The 14,517-nt window shown below is 40.9% G+C and overlaps 2 protein-coding genes across 2 annotated transcripts; both read right to left on the reverse strand.

The window, feature by feature from the left end:
- Window positions 1-934: 934 nt before the first annotated feature.
- Window positions 935-2,727, reverse strand: LOC106576344 (fibroblast growth factor 23). Its single transcript, XM_014153467.2, has 3 exons — window positions 2,264-2,727; window positions 2,054-2,157; window positions 935-1,736 (listed from the first exon to the last, which is right to left on the reverse strand). The coding sequence occupies exons 1-3, from the start codon at window positions 2,496-2,498 to the stop codon at window positions 1,290-1,292; spliced, it is 786 nt and encodes a 261-aa protein (XP_014008942.1). The 5' UTR covers window positions 2,499-2,727; the 3' UTR covers window positions 935-1,289.
- Window positions 2,728-4,028: 1,301 nt separating this feature from the next.
- On the reverse strand, window positions 4,029-12,806 carry LOC106576263 (fibroblast growth factor 4B). The gene is made up of 3 exons (XM_014153346.2): window positions 11,976-12,806; window positions 11,363-11,466; window positions 4,029-8,788 (listed from the first exon to the last, which is right to left on the reverse strand). Exons 1-3 carry the CDS (start codon window positions 12,313-12,315, stop codon window positions 8,609-8,611), a joined length of 624 nt encoding a protein of 207 aa, XP_014008821.1. The 5' UTR covers window positions 12,316-12,806; the 3' UTR covers window positions 4,029-8,608.
- Between the last annotated feature and the right edge of the window lie 1,711 nt (window positions 12,807-14,517).

Genomic DNA, 14,517 nt, shown 5'->3' on the forward strand with positions numbered 1-14,517 from the left:
ATGAGGTACTTATTGTTGGAGCCAAAGCCCAGAGAGAGAATCTAGCCACACATTTTAATTCACGGGCAATAAAGATAAAACAACCAGGTAAAAAAAAAAAAAAGTGTTATTTCAGATTCTGAACTAAATTTCAAATCACACATTAGGAATGTGAACCAAATAGGTTTTTACCACGTGAGGAACATTGCCAAGGTGTGGCCGTTTCTCACTCAGGCTGATAGAGACTCATCCATGCTTTATTTCAAGCAGGCTTGACTACTGTAATGCTCTCCTGTCTGGTCTACTCAAGAAAGCCATTGGTCAACTGCAAAACAGTCAGAATGCTGCAGCACAGGTACTGACCAAGACCAGACGGAGAGCACACATTACACCGGTTTTAAAGGTCTCTGCACTGGCTGTCTGTGAGTTTTAGAATTCATTTTAAGACTCTTCTATTGGTTTTTAAATCTATCCACGATTGTGCACCTCAATACATGTCAGACATACTTTTATGTTAGGTCCCTCAGGTCCAATGGCACTGACCTTTTAACTATCCCAAAGCCTAGGACCAAGAGGCATGGAGAGGCGTGCCAGACAACCTGAGGGGGGCCGAAACTGTGGACATATTTAAAAGAGATCAACTGTGGACATATATAAAAGAGATCTTAAAACACATATTTTAGCTTTGCTTTTGGTTGGGGTCCTTTTTTGTTGTTCAGTTTGTGTCATCTTTTGTTTTTTTTATCTCATGTTTGTTGTTTAGTAAATATTTCAGCTTCTATTTTCATAGTTTTTTTTACAGTGTTTTTCCTGTAAAGCACATTGTGTTGCGTTCCATGTCTGAAATGTGCTGTATAAATAAACCTTGATTTGATTTGATAACCCGAGTATTTTCTTGTAGGCTTCTTACATTGTAAAACATTTAATAAAGTGACTTCAGCTCAACTTACTTTTTTCTTCGAAGAAGACGCACAAATATTTCGGGTTTCAGCATGATTCTCATAAGAATCCATCCCGTAAACAGAGTGCACTCATGTGCAGAATTTGCGTCCTAGAATTAAAAAGCACGGAAACCAATAGTTACATACTCACTAGCTACTGTGCTATAGTGAAAAATGAACAAAATACAATTTTCCGTCTTATGACTATATACAAATGACTAATATGCTCTAATAAGCCTGTCACGGTCAGAGTTTCACAGGTGTAAGAGTTGGGGTTTGTTTCCAGACCAGCTGGAAAAGATCCAACGTGAACGCGCACACAACTTATATTCTTAAAACCAGGTGTACAACGGCAAGTGTCCTGTCCTCTTATCCCACCATTGCATTCATGATACGGGGACTGGGAGGGGGGTTTAGGGAATGCACGTTCCACGGGTCGTCGGAGGGAGACTGAGGGGTCTCCCGGGAGATGTTGCGTCCCTCGGGGAGTTCAGCCTCCTGGTCCATCTCCAAGGTGTCATCCAGCTCCGGCATAGCCCGGGAGTCCTCATCCTCCTCCGTTTGACCCAGCATGTTGTACGGATCAGAAGGGTCAACCACCCGGTTTCTCTTCTCCCGGTGCAAGAGGCGCTCCAGTGGCACCGTGTTCTTCTCCGACAGGAAGAGGGAGGTTTGCGGTAGATTCTGGCCCACAGTGTACACTTGCTTTATTCCTTCCAAGTTGAGCAGAATACCAGTTCTGCAAGAGTAGTACACGTCGCGGTGGTTTTCCAATAACTTGTGGTTAAAAAGACAGTCTTCCTTGTGGCAAACGGTCTGTAAACAGATACATTTACGTAAAAACTGCAATTTAGAAACGTATATCCATTAACTTAATTGTTTAAGTGTTGCTTGAGTGCTAAACACAAGAACATTTTGACCAGTGTAAAACAAAACAAAAAGGGACAAGTTATAGGCTGTGTGTTTGGACAAAAGTGGTCTGAAATCCGTGCGTAAAAGCGCATTTTTGGTTTATGTCAGGAAGGGTTCAAATTAGGAAAAAGTGACATTCAATTATCTCACGAGTCTTATTCTAAATGTTAAGAAAACATGTATTTCAGTTCAATGGATAATGAAAATGGGCATTTACTTACAGAGCTGAAAGGGTTTCCCAGGGCATCCATGCACAGGTAGCGGTTACTTTTGACTCCAAGTATCGCCACGCGCTCTCTTGTTTCCGCCTTCAATAAAATCACACCTGTTGACAAAATCAATTGTGTTAGCCTATAGAAGCAGATTAAAGACAAAAACTTAAAACCAAATTTCAATCAAAAAGAAACGGCAAAAATGTAATATGAACTTACTGTATGAGCTTCGAAGTGTAGTTTTGCGCACGTGGCCATTTAAACTGATCTCAAGGTAGAAATTGTTCACGTCTGAAGACGTCTGCAGGTGTACGTATCTTCTCGGATTCCCCCAGTTGGATCCCAGGAGAGGTGATGGGTTTGGAAGGGCATCCACAAGTCGAAATCCCTGAAGAACAGCCAGTAAGAGCACCAAGACGGCGTCCCTCATCCCAGATGTCTTGGTTATTTCCATCTTTTACCCAAAGAACACTGAAAATGTATCACAGAGATTTCGGATGTAGCTTTGAATTCTGCAGCAAACTGTTTGCAAACTTCAGCTGATCTGATGGTCCAACGTTTGAGGACGGCTCTATTTAAAGGGACCCAAATGCCACTCCTGCTCACATCCTTTAGCCTACGCAGCGTTCGCCCCCAACGCAGATGTGGGTCTTTCTCTCGGCGGAAGGAAGGGGGTGCATCTCCACCTGACTGTTTGTCAATAGGTATTGGTCACCAAATAACGTAGTAGTCTCATTGAGCAATGTCTGTACTGTGACGTCTTTTTTTTCACGCAAAAAAACGTTCACAATCAGGATCCTTGGACTCACGTACCCTCTGTCATCTCAGTGTGTGAAATATACCCCTCTCTCCAGTAAGCATATTATAATTACCTATATATTTTTTTAGAGGTATAGAAAAAAAACAATGAGTCAAGGTTAAGCCCTTTACTGGGTCCAGTTTTACCCATTTTATAAGGCTAAAGATAATCTATACAACCAATTCCCAAGGTTTCCTGTCCCTAATCTATACAACCTATTCCCAACACCCTTCTAATGTTTTGAAAACGTAATTTTATGATAGTAATTGAACATTATGGTACAATCTGTTTGAATTAAATGATAAGACAGCATCTTAAACTTAGATAAATATTTGACCATTTAAAAACACAGATCTAATGTAGTGCTGTATTTCTATCTAACATTTTCTATTTCATTATAAAAACATAAATCCATGCCTGAATAATACTAATTAAGCTCCAAATTAACATTACACTGTGTGTATATGTGACGATGAGTGGCCCCCTTAAATAAAGTATGGTCGTTGGTGCCAAGTGCCCATCACAAACAATTCTACCATTACAGAGTTTGACCAGCAGAGGGAAGCACAAGGTAATCTATGCCACAATATGGACGGCACAGGGGGTCCTAGTGTCGGACCAAATAAAAATAAAATGACCATAACTATGAGTCATACAATGAGTCATAACTATCTTATTTCATATATGTAGCCTATAGCACTTACAAATTCATTTAATTATTCTGTTTATATGTTTTATGTACTTGGTCTTTTTAAGCACCTGACTAAATGAATTTCCCACTGGTGGGACAATAAAGTTGATCTAATCTAATCTTCAGACATGATGATTTCATGTTAGACACTTTTCCAAGCATAAACTACTGCAGGTTTGCCTTTGTTGTTGGTGCTTCAACATAAGAAGTGTCAACATTCTATAAGGGGGTTCAGGGGTCACATTTTGCAGAGCAGTGCCCCTGAACCTTAAAATAGTAGATCGCCTTAAGTATTGCAATAGGCTGTCGAGGGCATAGTGCACTGGTCAGTGTGCATTACACACTATATGTTTGGTAAGTCACTCATCTTTGTGAGTGAGGTGCTAGGAGGAAATCAAGTTGATCTCATCCTAGGTGACGTGTACATGATTCTCTGTCATGTTTAACAAACCCATACAGCCCCGGGCTCAATAAGAAACCAAGAAAACAACAAGTATAAAACAAACGTTTATTGGTATCTCAGGAATACAGTAGAATGCTGTGCACAGCACATACGTACAAAAATAAAAGGAAAAACATTTTCAATATATTATTATTCTTACGTAGCCTCATCAGTTTTTCAGAAATAAATGATTGCAGAAGTCTACTATTTTACAATCGTCATAACAAATTAAAACTAAGGCAGAAGGTGAGGTATATGTTAACAGAGAGAAGGGGCATAGGTGGAAGCTCACTCCCCTTAGTGCAGGGGTACAAAACCAAGAGAAAGAAAGTTTTGCCGAAACACACAAGGGATACACATGCAGACACACTCCCAATCAGGCTTGGTGGGCTTCAGACAGCTTTTAGAGTTAGCGGAGCATGATAACAGGATGCCTTCTCTGCTGAAGTTCATTGACACATTTCACAAATCATTTTCAAAAAGAACTAGAATTTATTGCGGTCGTATGTTTTGGTCAAGTCTGATAGGGAACAGAATATCAACCTGTAATCTTTAGGCTTCCAGCTTTTAGTTGCCTCACTATCCCATTACCATGCTCAGACATTGGAAAGACAGCATTTTATAAGCTACTTTAAGATAGCAAAATTTCACTTTTCACAAGCAGCACTACTTTCAATATTTTCAAGATCTCTGATAAGGTGCACCTTTGACATCTTGTTGACTTTGAGGGAGGGCGTGCAAGACTCTTACACACACACACACACACACACACACACACACACACACACACACACACACACACACACACACACACACACACACACACACACACACACACACACACACACACACACACACACACACACAGGTATGTTGACATGAGGATTTATCTGTTCAATGAACTCACATTGAACTTATTAAATACATATTTGCCTCACTTTTATCAGAACAATGTATCTGATTATTTTTCGTTTTTACTTTTACCAATGTCAATAAGTATCCCAGAACGTTTTCATGTAATACCACATGCAGTCACAGCGGCAATACGTCTTTAGTCTGATCTCTGACATCACTCTTTAACCAATAGACAAACAACAGGATTTACTTCCAGTACATAGATTCTCATTACAACAAGTTAGGAAAAGGAGATTTGATCCAGGCCACTATACCGTGTGACAGATTAATTGTATGTCCATAATAATCCATCCTAGTACGTTCCTGTCGTACACCACAGTAAGTGTACAGGTAGGTAGGTGCTGCCCTTTAGAGAAAGCTTCCATCAATCCTGAAAATAACCTCAACGGACTCTTGTAAACTGTGGAAATCATTTAACAGTTACTCTGCAATATGAAACTCCCCTGCAATACTCCAATGTGCCACTAAAATCTTTAAATAACCGTTCCAAGACCTCTCTGTAAAGACTGCGAAAGTGTAAGGGAAGGGTTGTTTTAGACAGGATTGGAAGCTCTTGTCCACAGTCTTTTGGCATGAGAGCCTTGGTTCTCAGGCAGAGCCAGGTGATTCCTGAAGAGCAGTTAGTTGGTTGACGTCACAATGGCCCACAAGGTCTGCTGTAGAGACACAGAGAACTGGGAGGATAGAGAATTGCAGTGACTTTGCTCTTTGTCTCAAGTACTGCATCAAGTCTGCAGAGGTCCCCCTCCCTGGAAGTATTCGGATGTAGGCTACGCACAAGTGTGTGAGGAAAGGGGTGTGAGAGGAGCAAAAATGATATCTGCATTCACATTAATGCAGGGCAGACGCATCAAACCAAAAGAAATTAAAGACATAACTCAAACAACGGTAGATCTCAGACACATGCATTCTCAGCCAGGCAATCAGATATGAAAAGTGACAATGACAGGTGTATATATAATTTTTTAAAGCTACAGTCTATGATTCGAACAACAAAACGCTGCCTAGCCCCTAGTTTTTATAGTTTTAACCAATTTTTAATCCACAGTATTTGTTTACAATTACATTGTTCACAAACAGTGGAATAAACCAAGCTTATATTTTGGGTTATGATGGGGTAAGACTGTTTAACCAAGGTCATGAGGCATTTCTAAGTTATATTCTTTAAGAATAAATGGCTATAAAGCCTCATTACATTACATTTAATGTCCAAAAATGGATGCACCAATCACAGACTATAGCTTTAAAGCCACGCTTATAAGAGCAATTAAGGACAAGATGGAAGTCTTGGAGGCCACTGATGGTCTTTCTATGGAGACCATTCAAACAGTGCATAAAGAATTCCATAAATAAAGAATCAACCCAGCACAGCCCTGTATGTCCCTTTAAAACCGATCAACTAGCTTTACATCAAATTCATTGCAAATTCATTAAATAGAGCGATAATACTATCAAATAGAGACAAACATTGATTTGATGGGAGGTGACCCAAATAGCAGACCACCCTAGACACAGAGTCAGGGTCAACACTGGTCCATGACTCTGACCGTGAACTAAAAAACGACTAATGCAGGAGGGGAAGCTCCTGGGTAACTGCTGGAATCCCAAGGTCCCTCCAGCCCCATGGGTTTTCACAGGGTTATCTGACGACCAGGGTGGAACTGGTTAAAGGGGAGTATTTGGGGAGCAGCCAGTCATCCTGGCCAAGACACATTCTTGCAGGGGATTCAACAAACAGAGACAGCAGGCCGCATCCCATAAGTCTTTCCTAGGTTAAAATAGTCCTGCTCCTCCTCGGCTCCACCAAAGAGAACATTCCCAGAGGGTGACTTGGGGTCGGGTAGAATGAGAAGCCTCAGTTTTCAAGTAAGCAGCCGCAGAGGAAAGAACACTATCAACTATGAGGCACTGCACTGTCCTTCAGTCCGGTGCTACACATTGACTCTAGGAACTGAGCCTCCCGTAATTACATTTAAAACCATCCAATTACAGCTTCCAACAACTTTCTGCCACGGCAATGTTGCTGCAGAGCACACTGATCTGGGATTTCACCAAACACATTAACAAACAACTAAATAAATAATCATGTATGGGAACGATTCTCACCAACATAAAATACATCAGGCACCATCATGGATGGTCACTGTGCAACCTGAACTACGCCACTTGTTCCTGGTTCTTTTTCCTGTTTCACATTTGTCAATATTTACATCATTTTTCATTGGCTTAATAGACATGTTTATGTATGGCGATGCACAAAAGCTTGCAGTTTTACATTTCACACACTTACCCAAAGCCAAACGCTAAAGCTTTTGGGTATGTCAGCAGTATCCCAGTTTGTGAGCAGATACATGTTTTATTGTGTGTTCTTATGCTAGTCCCTTTTTCAGTTCATTTCAAGCCATGAAATAAAATAGTTCTGAGACAAAGGAGGTTTGAATCCAGTCTGTAACACATAACTGCCCCACCATGTTTAAATGACCTTGCGGAGAGACTGGAGTCTCACATGGGGGTTAAACTTCTACTGTGGGTGGGAACTGAGTTTCTCTACCTCCCCACACTCATGGCTGAGTTCTCCTCTAGTCTTCTCTCTGTGTACCAGAGTGTATATTACTTAATCCATCTAATAACAGAAAAAGAAAATAAACCAGAGATAACCTGCCCCCCCCCCGACGCCCTCCTCGGAGTGTCAGCCCTATTTCTGACTACAGTGGGTGTCTCTTACATGCAAGTTTAAGGGGGCCACAAGTGGGAACACCAAGGCACCTTCACATCGTGCAGCAAGAGAAGTGCATTTAAGTAGTCTCGTTCTCAATCCCCCTTTTTGCTTGAAAATAGCAATCTTGAACACAGGGGAGTGAACCAGCAAGTGCTCAAAGGTCTCAGAGAAAGGATAAACTAAACAGGTATTACCTTGAGCATACAGTAACTCCATGCATCTCTTTATCCAGTCAAGTGGTTCTTTGAGGTAATAAAAAGTATCCATTTCACTCCTAAAAGCTAAGGATATTAGTCATCCACCCTAAAGACAGGGTGAAGCTGTCCCAGTATCTGTGAGTTAGAGATGTCTTTAATGCCCAGGAAGCTCAGATTCAAACTCCCATTAGACAGCTATGCAAGTGTTATAATGTCAAAATCCGTTTGTTATGGAGTTTGGCTGAGCAACTATTTTAATTTACTCAAGTCTACAACATCTCAATACATTGGAGGTGCCAAATACGAAAAAAATGTTAGTTGCTTGTAAATGTTTATTTAGTCCTTTTTTGGAAGTACATACCGGCTGTAACGGGATTAAATGACGATAGTTTCTCAGCTGAAAGTATTTTGACATTATAACACTTGCAGATCTGTCTAATGGGAGTTTGATTTGGAGCTTCCTGGGAAGTAGAAAGAAGACGTGTCATACTCATCGTCGACATCTCTAACGCACAGATCCTGGGGCAGGGTGAAGCGAACTTCCATTACGGCACGCACCACAGTAAAGTGAAGACTGGCAAAGCCTTACACTCCTCAATCGATAATGATACGTGATAAGCAGCAAATAATGACATAAGTTCTAATACAAAGGTAGCTATCCAAATATACATATATAAAGATAATAAATACTTGTGTAGTTTTTGCAGTCCTTTTGAAATGGTGTATATGTATATTGTATAATTCTATATTACCTGGGAGAACATCCACATGTGCAAATTAGTGAGTTATTGCCAGCTTTGATCATAATAATCGGGGGAGGAAGTGTGTGACAGTCATGGCGGTGGTGGCCTTGTTGCCTCTCTTTGCGCGGCCATGTTTGCTGAGGGCGATGTAGAAGCCCTTGTAAACCGAAGACTCATAGGCATTATAGTTGTTTGGCAGCAAGGTCTCCTTGAACTTGCACTCGTCCCGGAAGAATTTCTAAAAATGGCAAATGGAGAGACAAGGTCAACAAAAAGCTCAAGTTAGGAGGACCACAGGATGAACATTACACGACAAGCGTGCTTTGGCAAAAGCTTAGATGGATGGCATAGTTCCTCTTCCTGCACCAGACCACATGACACAGTTCAGTAGACAAATATTGTTGCCTAACATTTGAGATGGATTATATTTTACTCATTATTAAAGGGGAAGTGCATTCAAAAACCTGATTTCCAGTTTTTTTTAAATTATATTTCCAAACTATGAAGTTGAAATAACGCTCTGAAATTGTGAAAATTATTTTAGTGTAAGAGCTTTTGGAGAAAAAAAACGCCTGGAATTTCAGCCTGTTAAAATGGGATGGAGTTTTTTGCCCACAGCATGACATTATAATCTGATCTGGTTATTCTGACCAACGACCGGTCATCTTTTATTTGCATATGTATCCTCCTACTGTGAAGGGGTAAACGGGTCAGGCTCTAAAGTCTAGACGATCCTATCCACCAATCAGGGTTGTTTATGTAAATATATTTACATTTGTATCAACCCACCTACATGATCAGACATAATTTCAATGGCAAAAGTGAAATACATTTTAAAATATATATTTTGAGTTATTTTCCATGAAATAGACATACAGTGATGATTAAAACTGTTAATTAAAAATACTGCATGCTGGCTTTAAATGACCACTTCAAACTTCTAAAACCACATGCCCTAGATTTCTGTTAAGTTCTATAGTAATCTTTTTTTTTATATTTAAAAAAAAATAATTCATGATTCAAGTATTGGGTTTTGTGCCAATCTAACATAAACATACAGACAATAAAATATTTAAAACGTTTTCAAAATAGGGAAGAAACAGGACTGGACTAAATCTGGTTAAAAAGAGTTCATGACAGCGTCATGATGAATCATTGCCTGCTAATTTACAGTGTCTTGTCAAGCTGAACACATTAAATGCATTTCAGCAACTTGTAGATCTCCTCCACGGCAATCGATTTGGATGCTTACTGCAGCTAAACACTACTCAGTTCAGTCAGTTTCTAAACCCAGAGGCCCAACATCGCGAGACTTCCGGAAACCCTTGAGAAGTCAATGAGAGAAGTGAAAAATTCTTCCTTAGTTGTTCATTTCCTCGAAATCTGACACTTACATGTTGTAATTTTTGTCAAAAACAACTTTATATCAAAGGAGTGCCTTTGATTGGTGGCCTGCACATGCGCAGTTCGACACCGAACGACCATTAGTACCGATGATGTGTTTCTGCGCATGAGTTTAGCTAGCCAACGTTGCCATGACATCACCTACAAGCGTGATAGGGGATTTCTATTGGAGATGCAGTTTCTAAATACTGTAAAACTTAAATTAATAGCCAGAGCGGTTTATTTGCTTCAATCACCGAACACAACTGGCGCATACATTATAACACTTGCAGATCTGTCTAATGGGTGTTTGAATTGGAGGCTCCCATTTGAGCAAGGCATCTATTGCTCAATAAAATGTTGAAAAGAGTACCACACTTTATTATGACCAGTATGACCAGTATAAACATTATAATAACACATCCATTGCAGATCAGACTTGCAATTTCAGCTTCAGCTTCAGCATCATTCTCTCACTCTTTGTATCCACTGTAATTGAGGCTACCAAAACAAGCAGTCTCATCCATGGCAATACTGTTGCTCTCCTGTATCTTCTATTGCGCAATCTTTACCATTTGCACTGAAGTTCACTTGTAAACAATGCATTTAGATCCATCGTTTATTTGAAACAGGCGTTTATTTGCTGAAATGTGCGACGATGCCCGGCTATTAAAAGGAACAGGCGGCTATTTGAGACTGCATTTAATTGAAGTTTTACGATATCTTCATACTCAACCATCTTTGACTGCAGGACAAAAGCAGGGTGCAGTTTTATAGGCTAAAATGTCAGAGCCTAATGTTTGCCAATTCAGACCAATTTACAACAGTAGGCAAACACTATGGTGCAATATTTTCATTCAACAATGGGCCATAAAATCAATCTTAATATCATCAATGCTAAAACTCCTTCTCTTTAGATTAGTAGGCCTACCTTGAAAGTTTATTGATTCCAATAAATAACTTCAGACATTCAAATGCCAGAAAAGCAATCAGATGATTGGTAGACTATTAGGCTAATGTTAACTAACGAGTTCAATAAGCATCGTTAATATCGTCTTATTCAACAGATCATATTTCAATAAGAATTCTATGTTGGTTATCGTTTCCCAAACCCCTTTCCATTATTCTACACTGGCTACAGAAAGACCGTACTGAAACAAGTTATACCCTGGGCAATTGGGAATTATGAATCATTTATAATGGATTCATTCCGTGCGTCATGAATGCTCCCATCAGTGAGGTAAGATTTGATTCACAGAGAACAAAATAATGCAGAGGCTCTACTTAACAAAACCAATTATTGATCAAATATAATTTGTAATAACATATTAACAAAGAATTTAGCTCATCTCAAACACATTGCGTTTTCCTCCATCTCTGTTAGAAACAGCATGCCCAGCAATAGGGAAATACAGTTGCGCACACCTACCGTTCCATACAACCTTCCTCTGCTGTTCATTGCGACAAACAGCTCACTTCTCACCCCATACATACTTAGCACTCCTAGCTCCACCGTAGAGATCTCTATTAGACCTAGTCAAACAAAGCATGGTGTTATACAGAGGAACCTTGTCAAATTGGCAGTGTATCAATGCGTTTGATTATGGGGGAACAAAGACGTGCATAATACAGTGGTGGGTGTAACCTTGTAGGTGGCTACTCTGCTTGCATCGTCTTTGTTCTGTATCATTTGGGGAGCAACGCTGTTCATTTCCTATTGCCCAAATAAATATATATCATAACTGCACTTTCTGACGTGCATGGCAATCCTTTTCTGGGCCACAGAAGGAGCCAGTGTAAAAATAAGTTGGCGTCTATATTGGTCCAAGCATTCATGTCATGTTTTGGCCTGGGAAGATATTTAGCACTGACTGATACAAGGTTTTTTAATAGATTTGTCTTTGCTTTGAGAGACATTCAACGTTGTCGACCCCAATGATTAAATATCATGCAAGACCGACAAGGAGCTCTCAAGTCGCCTTTACTTGGGACCGCTCATATTATATGTTCTCTATTGAATTACATTTCAGGATGCGACTCACTGTACTGGTTCTCATTGTGTACACCGTTTATCCTGCCGTCAGGGAGGATCTGCAGGTGAAATCCAATGCCCACGTTGCAGTAAAGTCGCCGCACTCTCTTGATGCCCAGCAAATAGTCACTCTCCCAGTTCATGTCCGATTTCGCCCCAGAGATTCCCAGAACAGAGCGGGAAAAGAGGGTCTCCCACCTTTGCTCCAATAAAGTTGCATTAGTCCTGCTTGGAATCGGATATGATGACACAATCCCCAATAGAGACCCCAAGAGAACAATTGCAGTCAACGTCCAGTGCGTGCTTGCCTCGTTGCACATACCGATGAAGAACCTTTGCGCAATGGCCATCCAGTTTACCTTCGGGGCACGTGGTCAAAGTTAATGGGCCTAAAAATACCTCTCTTCTTGTTTTTCTTCCTTCGGCATGGTGGCAAAGGCTTATTTTTGGAAGGCAGGTCAGGTCTTCTGGCATGAAATGACAGCCCGAAAGAGGAGTAGAAAAAGGAGAGAGCGTGACAGAGCTTGAGGTGGTGGTGCTGATCATCTTTTGCAGCTCCGCGCCTCTCTCGATAGGCAACGCTGGCTGTGGAGAATACCACACTCACCAAAAACCTATGTCACCTTGCCAGGCACTCGCATCCTTATATGACATCACTCTGACTTCATTGCTGCCCGTCGAAGTGAGCGAGGGGAGAGAGGGAGAGGAAGAAAAAGTTGCAACCCAGCAAGTGTATGCAGCAAGCGCTGAGCTGCAAATCTGATGAGAGTATGTGCAGCCGCTATCACCTCACATGTGAGATGGGGCAGGGGGAGAGGAGTTTCATTGGGTAGAGTTGAGCAATCATGGGATGCAATGAGTACTTTGACGGAGCCCAAATTGGGACGCTGGTCATATGTCTGACAGGCTGCTTCCTTATTTAGAATGAAGGTGTAAAAACAGTCCAGTAGTCACCGGAGAGCAATGGCAATCCTGTCCGCCACTTCCTTCGCTGTTTGTTCAGGAAGTTTACACAACAACATATTTCGGAATGCCTGGAAATATTTCTTATTATTATTTCGGAATGCCTGGAACCTTTATTATATAGAGAATGCACCGATTAAAAAAGGATAACCCATATTAACATGTCACAGGAATGTGAGTGATCTTTCCGTCTCCGGGTTCCTTTACTCCCCACACTTTGGGATACTGGAAAACGCGGTGTTATTGTCAGCCTTGAACAGACTACATAATACATATGCCGCGGGGAATGCCCATACGTCAGAGAGTACCATGCTACGTGGTTCCCCAACTGCTCTGGGTGCCAAGGAGCACAAGTCAAGTCATACCGTGGCAACCACTAAGAGGGGCGCTGTTGCTGATACACAAACAACAGTTATATGAAATCATTGCTTTGCTTTGGCAACATTTTCAATTTGAAAAGACAAAGCATTTTGTCTGCTACATCACATTTTTTATATCTATACATTTCTTAAAATCAGAATGTAGACCAGTTTCCATGAGAAACAAGATCTTAGCTTATAACATTGTATTAACGTGTTATTACATAGCAAATATTGCATTGTATTTGTATAGGTCTACAGGAATGGAGTTGAGTAGCCTGATTTTTGTTCTTCCAGAAGTGGATATGGACTGTTCTTCTATTTGTGAAATAACATAAAACGCTCCATTACTATACAATAAGCAATGACTGTTGTTAATGTTGTAACTTCCAAAAATGATTGCTATACAAATTCTAATTGGGACAGTTGTAGTGGGGTACCAAAGAGTCAGAGCATTCCAATATTTTTCACAATTATACAGTTTAAGTGATCTACAGTTCAAGTGAAAGGGGAACAGTAGAATAGGCAAGCATGGCAGAGAGTTTATTCAGCAGGCCCTCAGTCTGCACAGAGGCCAACAAACAGTTACAGAGGCCAACAAACCATTACAGAGGCCAACAAACAGTTACAGAGGCCAACAAACCGTTACAGAGGACAACAAACCGTTACAGAGGCCAACAAACAGTTACAGAAGCCAACAAACCGTTACAGAAGCCAACAAACCGTTACAGAGGCTAACAAACAGTTACAGAGGCCAACAAACCGTTACGGAGGACAACAAACAGTTACAGAGGACAACAAACCGTTACGGAGCCCAACAAACAGTTACAGAGGCCAACAAACCGTTACGAAGGCCAACAAACAGTTACAAAGGCCAACAAACCGTTACAGAGGCCAACAAACCGTTACAGAGGCCAACAAACTGTTACAGAGGCCAACAAACAGTTACGGAGGCCAACAAACAGTTACAGAGGCCAACAAACCATTACGGAGACCAACAAACAGTTACAGAGGCCAACAAACAGTTACAGAGGCCAACAAACCATTACAGAGGCCAACAAACAGTTACAGAGGCCAACAAACAGTTACAGAGGCCAACAAACAGTTACGGAGGCCAACAAACAGTTACAGAGGCCAACAAACAGTTACAGAGGCCAACAAACAGTTACAGAGGCCAACAAACCATTACAGAGGCCAACAAACAGTAACAGAGGCCAATAAACCGTTAAA

Source organism: Salmo salar, chromosome ssa17 (assembly GCF_905237065.1).
Source record: "Salmo salar chromosome ssa17, Ssal_v3.1, whole genome shotgun sequence".
Taxonomy (NCBI): domain Eukaryota; kingdom Metazoa; phylum Chordata; class Actinopteri; order Salmoniformes; family Salmonidae; genus Salmo; species Salmo salar.